The sequence below is a fragment of the Amphiura filiformis genome, chromosome 2, assembly GCF_039555335.1.
Source record: "Amphiura filiformis chromosome 2, Afil_fr2py, whole genome shotgun sequence".
NCBI lineage: Eukaryota > Metazoa > Echinodermata > Ophiuroidea > Amphilepidida > Amphiuridae > Amphiura > Amphiura filiformis.
The window spans coordinates 62,108,303-62,127,970 of NC_092629.1; the positions used below are offsets into that span (position 1 = coordinate 62,108,303).

At 36.6% G+C, this 19,668-nt stretch overlaps 1 protein-coding gene across 3 annotated transcripts in view; it reads left to right on the top strand.

Annotated features, from left to right (window-relative positions):
• Nucleotides 1-19,398, top strand: part of LOC140146501 (GTP-binding protein Di-Ras2-like) — a 186,229-nt gene extending 166,831 nt beyond the window's left edge. Inside the window, exons 2-3 of one of the 3 annotated variants that reach the window (XR_011858254.1) lie at nucleotides 10,939-15,839; nucleotides 15,893-19,397. Coding sequence is in view for 2 of the 3 variants with exons in the window: in XM_072168370.1 (XP_072024471.1) it covers nucleotides 10,939-11,568 (630 nt within the window). In the remaining variant the exon portion in view is untranslated. Of the gene's footprint in view, nucleotides 1-10,938 lie in introns of all 3 variants that reach the window. The other 2 variants (XM_072168370.1, XM_072168371.1) reach the window with 2 other exon arrangements.
• The last annotated feature ends 270 nt before the right edge of the window (nucleotides 19,399-19,668 follow it).

A 19,668-nucleotide genomic window follows, 5' to 3' on the forward strand; every position in this document is an offset into this window, starting at 1 on the left:
TATTGCTAACCACCGACTTTTTCTGTTATTTTGCCGCAAAGAAAAATTGTGCAAATTTAACCCTAAAAAATCACTCAATTTTGGAAACCGGACGTTGTCCAAATTCGCGCCAGAACTTCAACTCTGAAATAAAAAATTGGGACTTTTTCTCCGAATTCTTCATGTATATACTTGTCGGAAGCAAATGAGCTGAAAACGGGCAAAATTTGACTATACGTTTAGAAAATAAAGCCGAAACAAGCTCAAATAAGCGGTGGACTATTTTAACCGAATTTCACTGTTACATAAATCGTGGAGTGATTTGGTGGTGCGCCCTCTTATAGACCGTAGAGCCAAAAAGGTTTTTCCTTGGATGCTTATTTAATCATTGATTTGTAAACCGAGGCTGTTTCACTTCCACTGCGCAGTTCGATATCCTTTTACTTCGAAGTGCATTTTTTCAATTGACCTCTGTGATACTAAGAATGCGTTTCAATACTCAAATCGCAAGGTGTTTGGAGGGAAATTCTGGTATTTGGAGGGAAATTGTGTCTTTTTTGTATATAAAACATGCAATAAATTGTGGGACATTTTACTTGTTTCCCGGGAAATTAAATTTTTTTCGAGCCCTGTATAGATCAGTGAACTTGTTAATTACCGAAACTTATCAGCGGCGTACCAGGCAAAACCCCCCAGCAAACACAAAACGTTTTCGACATCATTCGCAAAAGGTTATAAAAAGGTAGTCAGAAAACGTTTAAATGCTGGGTTATATAAAGGGTATGTTAAGGGTATAAAACGTTTTCATAACATTAAAAACATTTTTTGATACTCTACTGCCCAGCAAACACAAAATGTCGGGTTATATAAAGGATATAAAAACGTTTTAATAACATTCCAAAAACATTTTTGAAAACTTGATACAAAACATTTTAAACAGAATGTTATTTTGGGGTTGAAAAAATATTTTGTGAAAAATCTTTGCCCAAAATATTTGCAATAACGTTTTAAAAACGTTTTCATGACCTTTATATCACCCGACATTTTAATGTTATTAAAACGTTTTTACCTAAACACAAAGCCAAAATATAACTTGTATTTGCTGGGTTCCAAGTCGTCCCGTTGACCGGCTCCCAAAATTTTATATTTATATGATGTGCATTAAGGGCTGGGGTATATATGAGCGACCTTGAAGTACAGGTATCTGGAGAAGGGAAGCAACGAGTTACCCCAAATCACAGCGACAGGTAGTGACTGGGCCGCCGAGTGCTAATATATATTTATTTTGGAAGGTTCGTGTTTGTTTTAAATTTTGGGGCTTTTTTCCAAAATTTCATATTTTTGGCGATATTTCAAAAAAGCAACATGCCAAAGACAAATCTTTTTGCACATACTTTGTTATTGCTAATACAACTCTTTTCTGCATACCTGCGTTACAATTCGTTGTGGTGATTTAGTAATATTATAAATTTTGTGACTGCATTTTTGCGTTTACGATGCGATTTTAGGCTTACCGTGATTTAACGTTGATATCTGGTCTTGCTCCTTTTATAATTTTACTTTGACCGTCGGCTTTTGTAAATAACAGAATGTAGATTGGCTCTGAATAAGTATCGTAGTCCTCTTGGTGGGTTTTTTCATGATATAATTAGTTTGAATTTGCATGTAACAACCCAAAATCGACCTCTGAATTCGGGGTTGAATGCTGTTTCCGGAATACCTGTGGACTCAAACAAGTGCACGAGTGGCGACTATGGTTTTATACTTCCCGCATTCATGATTGCGTCAACGCCTAATAATATACTTCTTTGTATAGGTTGAGTGTAGCTGGTATACAAAAAATTGGTTACATGTCAATGACCATTAACTTCAGGGATAGATCCTTTGCACGCCTTTCTATCATGCAGTATCTTTACCCACAGACATGTGCCCGTGTCACGTGCCAATATTGCGCAACGTTAAAGGTTAATATATATTTTTGACATGGAGAAGACTGTGTGCTTCTATGGCCGAGTGGTCTAAGGCATTGTGGTTTCTTCGTTGCTGTTCTCAGTGTCGCTTGTTCGAATCCGAGCGTCTGTTTCTTTTTCTTATGCGCTGATTTATTTTTCCAGCGTAGGTCCTAGAAAAACTAATTTATAATATAATTTCTTTTTGTATTATTTATTTATTTATTTATTTATTTATTTGTTTATTTATTTATTTATTTATTTATTTATTTATTTATTTATTTATCTATTCATTTATTTTATTTTATTTTATTTATTTATTTATTTAATGACGTTTTGGGGCTCGAGAAAACGGACACATTTATTTATTTGTTTATTTATTTATTTATTTATTTATTTATTTATTTATTTATTTATTTATTTATTTATTTATTTATTTATTTATTTATTTATTTTTCGATTGATTATTTGATGATTGAGTGAGCAGATTTATCGATTGCTACTTTAGTTGTGGGACTTTATTAGAGTTTGAATGACATCGTACATTAGTATTGATTTTTCCGTGAAACATTATCAAGAATTAATATCACAGGTTTTATTGCAGATTGGAAGTTGGCTTAGTGATACTATCTGTTGATTCAGAACCGGAAGGTGCCGGGTTCGATTCCCACCTATGTCTATTTTTTTAAAGACTTGGAAAATTACTGCAGTAAGTTTATTTGGCGCGCGATCTCAGTTATTCATTTTCTGATGGCTGTGCCTCTTACAGGCACCCTCCCTCTGGAATCCAAACCACGGTTCGCTCATAACACCTCCCTTAATAGTGTGAATTTTATCATATTTACTTGTGTAGGCTATTCCATTTTATGTTATTTCCCGGGTTATTTTAAGCTTGTTTTTTCATTCATGTTTAAATATCAATTTTTAAATAATGCTCTGTACTTTGACATGTTATTTGACCTTCGCTGCCGATCGGATGAACGAACACATTTGGCTCTATTGCCTAAATGACCCATTTTGGCTTCAGTTCTTTGTAGAGCCAAACACATTATATTTAGCTCATGATGCGATGATGTAGAGTCACGTGATATTTAGGAAAATGTTTAGCATTGTTCTTAGAATGTTATAATATACAAATAATATTGTTCGTTTTATAAGATCTTGTCTGTCTGAATAGAGGTTATCCACGTTACTCATGTGTGACTTTTAACAAAAGACACTGGTTCCCGTAGTATTCCTTATTCAAACCAATTCAATGCACGAGCTCGGAGTTACTTGCATGACTTTGGCGGGCTATTTTGAAACAGTCATTGTTGCACATACAGGTACTTCTTTTGAAAATCCTAAACAATGTATAGCAGTCGCTGATAGGATATGCAGCTTATAGAACATGGATAACCTCTATTATATATCTTTCGTCTATGTCTTAAAGAACATAAACTGAAAATGGCTGCTACCGATGTTACAAATCATATTAGCATGACAAACGGGTTAAAAATTAAGGGATATATTATACTACTGTCTCTATGTAATATACTAATAGTCTAAATGGTGAAAGAACGAGCTCTTGCTATACCAGTCAGTACGAGATAGTCGTTACCGCCCCAGGGTGAGAACCGGTTTAATCTGATATTATTTTCATCGCAAAGAAAACAGACGCTAGTTGGTTGGGGTATTATTACCATAGCAGAAACCATACAGACGATATCAGGGTGCAGCTTGGTAGATGATACTTTATGTACTGAATCAATGGGTTTCAAATTTGTAGACTGTTTATACTAGTCTTATTTTGTACTCAATTTGATTCATTTTGCACGCAGAATCCAAATATGTGCATTCAAATTCTAAATTTGACAATTTTTACTATTAGTTGATAAAATTGATTTAATTTTAACAAATAATATCGTTTATTTGGATTTGGATTGCTTGGACGGAAAGGGATAATATAATAGCGCCATGGCCGCCAGTAGGCATTGCATCACGGTCGCATTATGTAACAGTACCGTCGTGGACTGCATGCATATAGAGTAGTTTTACCATTTCCAGGGTTAACTCACAAAATAGATCGGATTTGCACACGTGGATCTGGATATATGATGTCTGCACGTGGGTGAAATTTCAAAGCTTTTGACCATATGTCGATGGTGGGAATCATTATTGGTTCTTTTGTTTCGTTATTAGTTTCCTTTATTGTTTGCACATTAAGTTAACCCCTACAGCCTTTCTTACAGCGTTTCTAATTGGTTAATTACGAGATATATTCACCGGAGTCACAAATTAAATTTCAGCTTCCAGATATTTAGCTCGATTCTCTTCAGCCTTAACACCATTCTTACCATGTTGATGATTGGCTCAATGAATCAAAACAGTCTTCTTGTAACCAATCAGCAGATACTTATTAGGTTAAATTATCGCGCGATATGGAAATTCGATAAGATTCTGTAGTGCAGCCAAAGATGGAAGTAGAAAATACCTCGCCTATCTGCTGATTTTGTAAGTTTTGGTGGCTCTGAAAAGAGCCGTTCCGTTCAGAGCCACCAAAACTTACAAAATCAGCAGATAGGCGAGATCTGCTAGTTTCTGTTGACAAGGGGCAGTCTTCAGCAAACGGCTCTTTTCAGAGTCATCAGTAGACAAGGGGCGGTCTACATGTCTCATTCTTAGGTACTTTGTCCTGAAGAAGTCAGAGCTACTCCTGACGAAAGCTTGACAGTTCTAAACTTGTCCGACGGCGAACCCGCTAAAAACCCACTAATTGTTATGAATTCCCGTCGTAAAAGCCTATCCCACAATCTCTTTTAAATGCTGATAGATCGTATTTCCTGCGCATCTATCTGTTAGAATTCAATATTTTTAAACAGAATTCTATCATCCAGATGGGGTGATGCAGCAGAATTTGACACTACTAGATTCAGCTAGATTTCACCCGAGCTCAGCAATTTAATGCTGAAAATTCACGTACAAACTAAACTTGAAGTTTACACACAATAAATTGAACAGTTACATTTATCTTATAACGAAATGGTATTCTATGGAAAGGCAATTTAATTGTGCATTTAACCCAATATAGAATTCGAGTCAAGACCTGTCTGTGGATATTATTAGCGCTCCCTAGCAAGGTCACGACGTCATTTTAATAACAATACGCTATTAACATAAGAATTGGACACATGCAAATTAGTTATTTCCACATCCTGATTTCAATTATCTTTGCACATACTACCCAGGGGGCCACACGGGTTTACCTGACATGGGATGCTGTAAAAGGTTGTTTGGTACCAACGTCTTCAGGGGACCTCCCTTAACAACTTCTAGGTGGACAACCCTGAAAATATGCTGCTGAAAAAATATGGCGGCCATTTTTCAAAATGGCCGCCATTAAAAACTAGTTTTGACCATATCTCAACCCACAGTGTACATAAAATAGTGATTTTGGTTGCTATACCCAGGTTTTGAGGGTCACAGAATCCATTGGAGCAATCAGGTAATACATTAATATGTAATAAACCAAATATGGCGGCCATTTTTCAAAATGGCCGCCATTCAAAACGATTTTGACCATATCTCAGCCCACAATGTACATAGGGTGGTAATTTTGGTGGCTATACATAGGTTTGTGGGGTCAAAGAATCAATTGAAGCAATCATTTACTACATAGCATAGTTACATCTACAACAAAAATCCAAAATGGCCACCAATATGGCTGCCGTAACTACCACAGTGGCGCTAAAATGGTGAATATAAGTACCAAAATGTTAAATATTGGTATTATATAAACTTGGACATTTTTGTCATTAGTTATGCCATAAATCGTCTATGTTTCTGCACATATTATAATGATGTCAGAATTTATAGTTCGTGGCTGTGCTGCTCAACTCTGCCAAACATAGTTCATTCATATCATATGTAGGCTTAATGTCATGTTAAAATTTCATGATTAGTTCTCTTCATCACTACTGTCACTCTCATCATTACTCGGTTCATCAAGCTGTGTCAAAGGTCGTGTGTGATTACACTTGTCTTGTGATCCGGGACACTTGCAGCCGATATAGCATGGTACATCTTTCTTGACGCAGGAGCATCTGATACCACATCCTTTGGTGCAGGTACAGGAAATAGATCGAGCCATTTCCTGAGGCCAGACTGGGTCAGAAGTTGTTGCAGGAACAAAGGTGTTATCTTTGACAGTCCAGCCAAATTCTTAAAATGCTGGTAAGTTTGGCTTGGGAATATGAGCCGACTTGTCTATCATAGCTGCACGTTTCAGATGGAGCTTGAATGCACCTTCAGTTGGTGGAAGAAGTTTCAAAAGAGTGGAACGGTTATTCAGAAACTTGTGAGCTCTGAAAACATCAAGAGTTAGATCTTCATCAGTATTTCTGGCATACACACTGAGCATAAGTTGTCTTGCTTGCTGCGTTAGATTAGCTTCAACATCAAAAGAGCCAGCAGTTTCAGCAAACTCTTGTAGGGCTGTTAGATTGAGAGCCTTGCTGTTGGATAACCATACCTTTTTACTGGTGAAGAAGAAGAAACTAGTTGTGTCTCTTCCACTCAAACTATGGATGAACGGTAGAGATCGGCATCGGGGTTGTCCTAACGCAGCAGCTATGGCGTGTATAGGTATGTGTGTATCTCTGTCTGTTCTTATCCATATTTCTGACACATCTTGTAACAGCGAGGAGGCATAATAGGACAACCACATCAGTGTCATTGGCATGGATAACCAAACGCTCAGCATTATCTTTCTGTACACTATAGACAGCATGCAGGATGAGTCTAGTATCTGCCTCTTCTTGAGTGGATTCTAGTTCAGGTATCGGAGTGACAGACTCTTCATTGATCATGACAGTCTTGGTTTCTTCCTTAAAGCCTCCTCCTAGATACAGATTGGTTTCCCCAGATATGTCTTTTTCTGCTTCCTCCGCAGACCACACGTCACAAAGAAACTGTTGCAATCCAGCTTTGTTTGAAGACACCGAAAAAAACTCAAGTGGCTCTGGTGCACGGATCTGTTCTTGAATGTCATAAACTTTGGGTTGTGCTGATTTTGTCTTGATTCGCTTTTGATGTTCGGTTCCATTCAAGCTTGCTGCCCTATATCTGTCGCAGCAAAAGTGAATCGATTCTGTATTACCTGGTACATCTGAGAGTAGTAACTGTTTGAATCGCTGGGCAATCTCTCCAAAGGTTTCATCCTTCTGGAAAGACCAATGACGAATGGCAAACATGGCATCTACTATGACTGATGTTTTCAACTGGCTTTCTGGCAACTGAGGAACAGAACTAACTTTTGTTTCCGCTTTTATGGCCTTGACGAAGTTTGGTTTCTTGCCAGATCTCATTTGACCATCTTCTGTGAACATCGATGGTGGAAATTTCGTGCATTCATGGTTGCCGATATACTGGACAATGTCAAGTTTTCCACCGCTTGCTGTAATCTGAATCATGCGAAGAAGGGCAACAGATTCATCACTCTTCGCGCTTGCTGAGGTTTTTTTGCCAGATTTTGCTGCCTTGTTCTGAGTAGCAAATGTCTGAAGCTTCACCGTTTTGGTCTTCTTCTGTTTCATCTGTATTGAATCAGACAAGGCTTCGGTACCAATTTGTTTCACTTGAAGTAGTTGTTGTTGTACCACTTTATCTGCCTTCTGACCAGTAGATATGTTGATGAGATTTGCATTCTTGGCAAATGGGCTTGTTTCAATCGCAGCATTTACCTTCACAACTTCATCAGAATCTCTTTCAAGCGACCTCCTTCATGATGCGGGTCTTCGGTTTCTGGATCTAGATGCAGCATACTCTTTAACTGTGAAGAGACAGCTGCAGTCGTGGACTTGGTATATACCTATTTGGTTCGAGCAGCAGGATTTGTTGTTATTCCATCTAAGCCACTTGTTTCCTTGGCTCTCTTATTGTAGCTCTGTTCCAGTAGCATATCTGGAGATACACCATTGTGATAACCGTCAACTCTCCTTCCAACAAAGGCTCATGTTTATATCATCAGTATCATACCAACATAATTCATTTGTGTATCATACATACTTACACCTAGGGGACTTAGTTTCCTCTTAAATAACTGTGTTTTTAATTAATACCAATCCTTGGAAGGTCACTTATACCTTATTCATGTTAGCTGTAATGAAGAAAAAGAAAGAAGTTGTTTGCATCGTGAAATTAAATAATTTTGCAATTTTGGCGCCATTTTGGCGGCCATTTTGGATTTGTGGTAGATGCAACGACTCTATGTATTATCTGATTGTTCCAATGGATTCTGCAACCCCCAAAATATGGGTATAGCCACAAAAATTACAACTCTATGTACATTATGGACTGAGATATAGTCAAAATAGTTTTTAATGGCGGCCATTTTGAAAAATGGCCGCCATATTTTTTCAGCAACATATTTTCAGGGTTGTCCACCTAGAAGTTGTTCAGGGATGTCCACCGAACACATTGATACCACACAACCTTTTACAGCATCCCATGTCAGGTTGACCAAAAAAGTTGAGTTTGGCCCCCTGGGTATACACAGACATGACAGGTGATGTGTGCAGTCTACTTGTAGTGCAGGACAATAGAGGTTGTTCATATGACGTATCATACCGTAGATATGTCGGACTTCTCAAATGCATTCAACAAAAGCATGATTGCAATCTGCCGCGACAATTCGTCTCACACACATAACAAATGAACTACGATCAAATCGGTTGGTGCTCTTGATGACACCATTTGATTGAATGGACTGCACTGCGCCATGATTACGATGAAGGACACACCGGTTCAAATCCTTTTTTTGGAGCCAATCGATAAAAGCATGCAGGGCCTCTATACATTCAAAAATTGTATTCATCTATTGCTATGGTAATTAACCTGTTACATCACTATAGAGGTTGTGCGTGAAATTATTAATTGGCTCCAAATAAAGGATTTGAACCGGTGCCCTTCATCGTAATCATGACGCAGTGCAGTCCATTCAATCAAATGTTGTCATCAACCTATTTGATCGTAGTTCATTTGTTATGTGTGCGAGACGAACTGTCGCGGTAGATTGCAATCATGCTTTTGTTGAATACATTTGAGTAGTCCGCCATATTTACGGTATGATACGACATATACACAACCTCTATACTTCTACGGCGAATAATGCGGTATTATTTGCTCATACATTCGTATTTCTATGGAAGAAACAATATCGTAAAATGTGTAAAAAGACCACACAATAATCATATTATTATATAGTATGATATGAATAGCCGGTACAATTCTGATTTTCCCTGCGCACCCTGTATTCCTATATGGTACAATTCTGGTTTACCCTGTTTTAGGGTTAGGGATAGGGTTAGGGTTATTATACTTGTACGCAGGGTATACCAGAATTATTCCGAATTGCCTACATTGGTGGACTATGCAAATAGCCATGTGATTTTTGCAACAAAACATTATTATCATGTGACATTATCTTCCCGTATGATTTACGAATATCATTGTTAATATTGCATGTTGTACTCCATGGGGCAGAATAACCAACCTCCATGTTTATTATCATTTGTTACCTGTCTTTCAAGTTCAAGTCTTGGATTTAACAATCTTGCTTAAATATCACCATTGCCTAAAATCCGCGCATTAATGTATATTGTGTGTCTCTTATTCCGGATTCTATTTCACTAGGGACTTTTGACATGACCCATAATCTTTATTCTAAATCAAGTCATTGTATTATGCTACATGTATAGTTCACGACTTGATGCTTGAGAACAAAATGCGTATTGGGTAATAAACACGCAGTGAATATTTCGTTTTGAATCCCGTGGCGCTGTGTGTGGGATGAATTAATCACTTGATTAGTTTGCATCAAAGTATATATCTTACCCGTCCCAGAATCCTTTGCAACATCTTACACCTCGTGTAATAAAATGTTTCTAAGCTTCATGTAAACATTGAGAATAGACTGGCATGATGCAGTCATGTCTATAGTAGAATTCATCTCGACCTTTGCAGGACTTAAACCCCATTAAAAGCTATTAAACCAAGATAACACTCATTGAAACAGCGCAACTGATTAAATCGGATCTTCTCTGGTTGTGCACATGTGTCTGTTTTTACATGTGCGATATCGCAATAAAGCTGGTATTATAGCTTCAGTTGGGTAACCGATTATAAAGGAAACGAAAGGAAACAATGGTATGTGGACCTTTGTTCACGAAATGAGACAATGGCCTGCTTTTTGTTAACCAGCATTCTTGAAAATGAGCAACATAATGATTGTTGACTTAACACGGTTTGGAAATAATTTCTTCATATTTTTGGTGTTATCTGTCGTTTACATATCCTTCCTAAAACACAAAAGTGCGACCCTCTCCAAACACCTAAATTAGCTAAAAATTTAGGACATGTTACAAAACTATATTTTCTAGAATTTCATAGAATAGTTGAAATGTAGCTTGTACCGTTTTTTTGTGGCATCCTTCAGAACGGAGCGTTAGAGAAATATATTTGCTAGAAGTTTGGAGAATAGTTTAAATATTGGCCGGTTATTTTTCACACAGTGATGTTAACTAGGCAGATGCAATATACTTCTAACATACACTATTTGTAAAGGTCGCGCGTCAATGGTGAGAGCACTGTGTATTGTGTATAGGAAAACGGACAGTAACTGCAGTGTGGCTAATCAGGGATTGTTTATCATTGAAGTACTAACTGCATTGTAGGAAGCGTAATATATCTTCTGTGAATGTGCCCAATGTGATGATTTCATTGCTGATGGTGGAGTTCAAACCTTCATGAAGCTTTATACCTTTATTTTGTGTTGCCTTCTTTGTTTCATATTATTTGTGTATTAAACCTCGCCCAATTAGATTATTTGGCACGCTATAATGCCAAACGACTTTGGGGTAATTGTGGAACCATCCCTTGCATTCATTTTAGCGAGGAAAAAATGACCTCTGATCATTGATCTTTGACTATTGATTAATCGATTTTTGTTTCTGTTTTCATTTTTTTGTTGCAGTTACCACGTGATCGTAGTATACGACTGCGAGTTATGCCCGAACAAAGCAACGATTACCGGGTCGTCGTGTTCGGCGCTGGGGGTGTCGGGAAAAGCTCATTGGTACTAAGATTTGTACGCGGGACATTTCGTGAGACTTACATCCCTACTATTGAAGACACATATCGGCAAGTTATAAGCTGTAACAAAAATGTCTGCACATTACAGATCACTGATACTACAGGATCACATCAATTCCCCGCCATGCAGAGGCTGTCAATCAGCAAAGGCCACGCCTTTATTTTGGTCTACTCCATCACATCTAGACAGTCATTGGAGGAACTTAAACCGATATATGACGTCATTTGTGAGATTAAAGGAGATGTGGATGGTATTCCTATAATGTTAGTAGGGAATAAATGTGACGACGCCAATAGGGAAGTCACGATTCGGGAAGGTATGGAGCAAGCAAAAAGCTGGAGCTGCGCGTTTTTGGAAACATCTGCAAAGACAAATTACAATGTAAAGGAACTTTTTCAAGATTTGCTGCAGCTGGAGAAACGGAGAACCATGAGTCTTCATCTGGAAACCAAGAAATCCAAATCACAAAAACGGCGGGAAAAACTCAAGGGAAAATGTACGGTCATGTGATCCAGTCACAAGACTTTTTGACATTACAGTTGTTATTATTTTTCCAGAACCGAACCCAATAAAAAATCTTCCTCCTTAAAATCGCGAAAATTCATCTTCGCGTGTATATGCACCAAACGTTACTAGATAATTGTGTTATGATTATAATATAAGATATTATATAGAAATAAAGTTTGTTAATAATAAGTTATATACTTTGCATACGTTTAATTAACGATTCGTACTTATTATTATACGTATGTGGTGACGTGTCCCAGGTTGGACAATTAACGTCACGTGACCAAAATATAATTACGGTATTCTTACTTTTAATGCTTAAGACAGACGGATTATCATTATGATACGTTCATCCTAGCTTCATTGTTCTCTGTTGCTAAGGCAGCTAATTGAATACCATTGGCATTGCAGACGTAAAACAGAATAAAGTGCACAATTATTATGATTATCTCTAAAATCTATGAATTCTATAGTGAGCAGGATATTCACAAATTAAAAGCCCATTGTGGGCTGAAAGGATCGTTGTACTCGGTAAACAGACTAATTCCAAGGTTTGCTATATAACTTGAACAGTAGTGTCACCTGTTCTCTCTTATACGTCGCTGGGCGACTTTGTTGTTACTAGCATTTTTGTTTGCTAATTTTGGAGAGTCCACTTCCTTCTTATTCTAGTAATTTACAAGAAAATCATATATTTTATTAGTAAGCTTTAAGCATTTAAAAAGAATTTGGAGTAACTTTATGCACTTTTAGTTTTTAAAACAAGTAATATACAAAAAAGTTATTACTTGAAGTAAAGTATTTAGGTTTGTTCTACCTAGAATAAGCGATGTTGATATTACCCACTTAATTCACTGTTGCACTAGGTTTTTGTTATAGAATTATATACATAAAACAGTCTCCAAATAACTTGCAAAATTCTACTGTTCTTGTTTTTCTTTATTTGTTGCTGAAACATTTCGTCAGCAAGTAATTGCAAATTACGTCATTTTTGTGTGTGTTTGCAACGGATGACATTTCCCACAATGCAACGCGATCTCGTAATATCGAACTCGCTTATTGGAAACCCTTTTAGAGCATAGACTCGTGAAGCGATTTGTTTGCTTTTATGTCTGTTGTTCGTTTGGCATGTTTTGAAATCATGATAATACGCGATATCGGAGTTTGACGCTGTACATTGTAGGACCACGTACAGTACAACTATGACCTATCGGCAAAATTGCTTTCATTTTTAATTAGTAATTACTTATTGTACCTGCAATAATATTGCCATTCAAAATATTTTACATAATTAATTTGTGAGATTACAATATATATTCATTTAAATTTTAGGACAACATTTCAAACAATATTCTGTAATCGCAAAAATATTTGCTGATAGGTCAGAGTTCAGCTACCCCACAATGCATCAGCAATTTAATTCCTATATTTACTTTCGATTTACGTTCTTGATCAAACATTACAAAATATTTATACAAGAGTGTTTCAGCGCAACAATAGAAAGAAACAACTTACAAATCATAATATTATACAGATGCAAACTATTATTACTGCTTTGCGTATTTTTAAATAGTTATCAACAATTTAGATATCCATACTAGCATGTTTATCTGTGTAACAGATTTACGTAACTAAGTTTATTATGACTTACGATTAATAGGACTGTGCGTGTACTCAACGGAAGTATCTTAAGTTTTGATTCGGACGCGATTGGTGTATATAGACTACATTTGCTCGACGTTACACGTTTTTATACCCTGGTTTGATATGCAATATTATAGAAATATGTCAACTTTAGTAAACATTGAACTTTGACCTCGTGGATGCTTTAGTAGACGTCAACGCAGTATTTACCGCTACGTAACGCTAGACTTTTATACGGACAGGTTTTGAATGTGTAAAGGGATACCGAAGAAGGACATGTTACACATGATAATTGCAAAGACTAGAAGTTTGACCCGGAAGTGATCCTTTGTGGACTGGCTGCTATAATAATTATCTTGTATTAATGATGTATATAAGAAAGGATGCAATATATGTTAGGTTTTGTACAAAGTTTTGTTTTAATGCAAAGTTTTTGACGTAAACATAAGGGTTTAGACAAGTTTGGAACTCTAACAAAAATACAAATCTGATACAAAACAAGACAAAATATAATAATGACTTTTTTTAAATATCTGATACTTTTCTTTGTCATTTGGGGCTATTCAATATTATGAGAATATTTAAGCGTTTCCGTACTGTGTTCTAAACCTTTTTAGAGTGTTATATTAAAAAGGCTCCCATTGAATGTGTGCCAAAAATCGTTTGCCCTCCCCCCTCGGCTTGCCAAAAATTGCTTGGCCCTCCTTTTTTGGCCAACTAAAAAATTCTCGCCCACCCCCATTATACCCTCCCTCATGGCTCATAATTATTGTACAGCCTTTTGTTTTGTCTTTTTACAGATTTCTATCAAGAAAAACTCTGACGAATCCCATATAACTATATACCGTTCCTTTATTATTATACAGACTACAGGCGGAGGTGTTATACACGTTTTGTAGTGCAAAGGTATTTGTGCCATGGTCGCTACCCGCGGTGATCAAATCACGTAGGGACAGTTTATAGTAATCTGGGATATTCGTAGTGTAAATCTATTTGCCTCATGGTCGCTACCCGCGGTGAGCGAACCACGTAGGAATCTGAGAAAACAAGACTTATTTATGTCACAAAATATAGAGAGAAATATCACCCTCCTACGGAAAAAGCAGTATCTATTCGCCGTCGAAGTGATGTAATAATCGGATTTACTACCATAGCAATAGATGAATACAATTTTTGAATATATCGCCCTGCGCTAAAACGTTCACGCGGTACCTATGCATTGAACCACAGATGTAAAAGAACAGTGATAAAGACCTGGATCGCAATTCTATGAATGATTAGTATCTTTGAAAAGAGCGGTATTGTATTCAATCAATGATTGCAGACATACACATGTAATGAGTGCAACCTGCTTGTAGTGCAGGGCGACATATTCAAAAGTTGTATTCATCTATTGCTATGGTAATTAACTTCTACGGAGAATAGCGATGAAAACGTGAGATACTGCCTTTACCTCGGCAGGGCACAAAGAGGCTGATGTCGGTACTGTAAGCCACAATTTTAATTCATAAACGATCAAGCTGACCTGGGGATTAACCAGATAAGCTTATATCAGTCTATCAGAGGGCTCAGTGGCCCCATGCCCATCCCGTGGGTAATGTTGTGTATAAATGCAATCATGCTTATGAATAACATCCCCCGAATGGAGTAGCTAATGGAGGTGAATCTTTGTGGCACTGAGCCCTCGATATAAGCTTATCTGGTTCCGGATCATTTTTTATCTACTGAAATTGCATATTTGATCTGAGCCGGAGCATTTTGATCTGCTACGGATCATTTTTGATCTGCAACTTCAAATATTATTCTTGATAAAATTGGGGTGTTTATATGTATTTGTTATTGAAATAACCAAAATGTTATGTGTATATTTTTATTGTAAAGAGTAAGTATCAATTTATTTGAATTTGATTAGAAAATAGCTTATCTTTGGTGTCTAATAAAGAACAAAACAGACTCAAGGCAAATATATAAGTACAGGGCTTATAAGTGTATATGAATTTTGGTTAATAAAATGCATATTGTTTAACATACATGACAATGACCCGCCAGCTCAAAATTATACCTCCCCATGCAACGTTATAAACGTGTTATAAACGTGTTTCGGTTTTGGTCAAATCTTCAAGACACAGCGTTTTTACTATGGAAGGCATGACTTTAATTTCTAGGTAGGGTGCATTTCCAATGGGGTTACTGAATGGGTGACTCCATGATATCTACACCCCTGTGTGGGTGATAAAAGTGGTGTCTTCCATATGGGGTTTATTTGTTTCAACTGGAATAACCCTTTTGAACTAGGATCACGCCGGGAGAACACATACGATTATGAACATTGCGTGGGAATATCAAATATACTACTTTTGCGGGAATACACACGAATTCCACTCAAGAGGCTAATATGATATATTATTATACTGAAATGTCTCGAATGTCAATTGTTTGACTTCATGATGTGGTGCATTCCTAATAACGCAAAATACTAAATGAGAGTTGCAACTGTATGTGACAAATCATGAAGCAAGTTTTGTGTATATTATCGGATCTGATCATTTGTAATGGTTACGAAACTGTCATACTGTTTAATCAGTGCATTAACTGATTCCAAATTCACCTTACAATAATGTAACAATGAGGTCAAAATTCAAATTTTAACTCTAAATTAACTTTACAATAATGTAACAATGAGGTTCAAGTTTTTATGATATTTGCTAATTCTATTCATTACGTTATCAGACCCCTTAAACATTTGCGATGTCGGTCTTACTAGTATTTCACCGGAGAAAGAGGCTAATTACCTTTGATTCAACCATACTACTATAGTCCCAAAATATGTGACACCTGTTACCAACTGTCAACATTCAGGAAAGTTGCACAAACTTAACTGATGTAATTGATTCCACCGGTCAAAGAGCGTGTCAGCCAGATTATTCGGTATTTAGCGTATATTAGCGTGTAAGTACTGCGAAATCACATTGTTATTGCAGCATAATCTTTTGGTTATTCCTTCATGTAATTTCACACGAAATTAGGGTTAGGGTTAGGGTTAAGGTTAGGGTTAGTTTAGGGTTAGGATTAGGGTTAGGATTAGGGTTAGGATTAGGGTTATGATTAGGATTAGGCTTAGGGTTAGGGTTAGGATTAGGGTTAGATTTAGGATTAGATTACACGAAATAATTAGCCACTAAAAACACGCTCATAAATTCGTTGTATGAAGTGATGTAATAGGATTAATTACCATTGCGATGAGTCAAAACACCTTGAGAGTAGCGATGACCGTATTTGCCAGAAGCCCTAACCCTAACCCTAACCAGTTCCGGCAAATACGGTAACCTCTCTACTGTATTGCCCTGCACGTAGACGTACGATGTACCGCTGCATCGCACCATAGATTATCAAAGTATGTGCATAAACACCTGGATTGTAATTCTATAGAAATTTCAGATTATACTGAGTTTCACTGGCACCTGTACGTTTAGTGAAATGAGCGTTATTGTATTTAATATACTTGTGATTACACACATACACAGGTATGACAGGTAATGAGATCCTATAGTGCGGAGTATACATTCAAAAATTGTTTTGACCCATCGCTATGGAAATTAATTCTGTTACATCACTACTTCCACAGCGAATTATGCAACCATTAGCCGTATGATAACCTAGTAAACATTTGTGACCGTCCACCACAAAATTAAACGGCCGTAAAGTCGGCCCGGTCAATTTTGTTTTATTTCGTGTTTAGAAATATACCATAAGCTTTAAAATGATATATCATTTGACTTCAAATGATATCCAGAAGCGGAGTTATGGGTTGTTGAACTTTGCTCCTTCAGCAAAATGGTACCTTATTTCGGTTCTACGTGTGTCTCTTTTTCCACATTGCTGGTAATAAATATCAAACAGTCATAATTGGCGGTCATTTCCAATCATCCCCAAGTCAACGAGGTTCAGGAATGTCCTCTCATTGTTAATTGTTGGTTATACATACCTAGACAAAATACAATGCGTTGTAACCCACCACTTGAACAAGATTTAGCCAAAGATAACAAAGACTAGAGCTATTTAAGAATTCTACAGACATGTAGAAGCTTATTCAGCAATAGGATTATTGATTGATTTAAGGTGTTTGACTGACACTAGCAAAATAAGATACATGTTGCACCAACTTGTGGTACCTATGAATACGACCTTCATATCCAATTTGCCGACTTTACTGCTGGTTTGTGGTGGATGGTCATGTTTCATCTCGGGGACAGGGATAGACTCAACCTGAGAAGAAGAAATGCTTAAAACTTACAGGGACATGTAGCGTAATGTTACAAAAAAAATTAAAGAAAAACAAATAAACACGATGCTAGTCTCGGACAAAAAGATGAAGATGGAATGAGTTTACTTCCAAAACAAGTTTATTTCGTGGCCTAGGGTAGAAAAATCAAAGAGTAAATTAGTGAAATGTTTTCTTCACACATCTGTCACGTTTCCATGGCAATTTCAATTTTCCAAGATTTCATTAGCACCAGGATAATAAAATAAAACAGCTGATATTTTGCGTCACTATCTTCACCAAATTTTTCATCATTTTGTATTAAATACATCACCCTGTCGAATTAACGATCTGCGCGCGGAGGTTCAGGCCATCAAAAATTATCAATATTATTTTTTTCATTAAATAAATATTATAACAAAAGATCCTCTATGAAATGACCATGACTATTTATGACATTAATCAACAAATTATGCAGATCTTATGTTGTATTTGTGGCATATCAACCAATCATGTTGATACAACCTCTATTATAACGTTTCACTATTCAAATAAAGAAGAAGGAATATTTAAAGCAAAATTCATCGCTTGAAAAATGAATCAGTAAGGTCAAATAAAGACATTTTTGTAAACAATCTGGTTAGGGATTTGGATAAGCCATTAAAAATCCCGGAAGAATAGACAATAATCAGAAAGATTGCAATTGTCATCTTTTTATAGACTTACTGATACAGAAGTCACGTCGTCTTTTTATTTTTTCACTACTTCAAGGTTTCACTTTTTTTTAACCTTTGGCGAGGACGACCACAAGTGATTCTCGGGACTTTTTCAGAGATTCAAATTGTATTTTTCCAAGAACATTATTATATACAAAAGATGTCCAATAGACTTTTACACATAATTATTCCAGAAAAAATAAGCCATCTACTTTGTGAGCATAGTTTGATCAGCTCGTAATAGGCGGGAAATGTTAGGCTTTTACCACTACGCCCAAAAGTAGACCCACGTTAAGAGCGCTATTAGTTGACCTGTCAGGTCCATATTTTGTGTGTTAAAGAAAGTAGATAAAATAATATAGAACTTGAATAAATAATTCGTAATGCTTGTGGCGAGATGTCACAAGAAAATTCTCAAAATAAAATATTTTGATATTAATCCGCAATGTTATAAGGCCCACCGAGCTGATCAAAGCATAGCTGTGTTGCATTCAGCTATCAAAACAATTGTGGATTTGTATAACGGAGATCTTAATGCTCGATATGATAAAGGGTCACGGTGTCATTTCCGCCCCAAGTACACGTTATTTCCGGGTGAAACCTTCGTATTGATATATTAGTGGCCTTCAAGAATCGCTGGATCTATGAATATTTATGCGATTATTGACTTCCTTGGCTCGTTGCCTGTAAGATCAATGCATTAAGGTGGTACTATACACCCCGGGACTACACCGATTGATTAATTTGTGACTATTTTTTCATTTTTCTCAAAAATAATAACACACTGGTAACAAAAGTTGTGTATATTATAGGGTCAAGGAATCCAGTTACTACACTGAAATTTCAGTGACTCAATACAAGCGGTACGTTATTTATGAAAACAGGTACCGCTAGAATGTACCTCATTTCTTAAAATATATAATGAGCCACTTGTCTTGAATCACTAAAATTAATTAGATTCCTTGCCCCTATTGATATACATAACTTTTGTTACCAGTGTGTAGTTATTTTTTGAGAAAAATGCAAAATTAGTCACAAACTTTATCAGGGGGTGTAGTACCACCTTAAGAAGTACAATTTTAGTTAAAGAGGCCCCTCATTGCGCCCTCTTTTTCTTCTATTTCTGAAAGGTTGATCAAATGTATTTTGATATGTAAAGAAACCTTAAATCGTTAGCTTTAATAAACCAAAACAATTATTTCAATCGGCTCACAATTGTTGAAGATATGCCCTCTTTAAGAAATGTATCCGTTTTTCACTCTGTCCACGGATGAGGTTTGGCTACATCAAAGATTTAAACGAAACACACGGTTAATGACATGGATAGATAATAGCATTAAGCTTGTGAAAGCATTCACTATAAGCGAGGATCACCAGCTAGCTTCAAACATCTTCGCAACCCCGTATTACTGCTGCATTCGCAAGTATCCGGCGTACAAGGATGGTACGCAGAACTAGGGCTGAAACCTGTATTCGGCACGG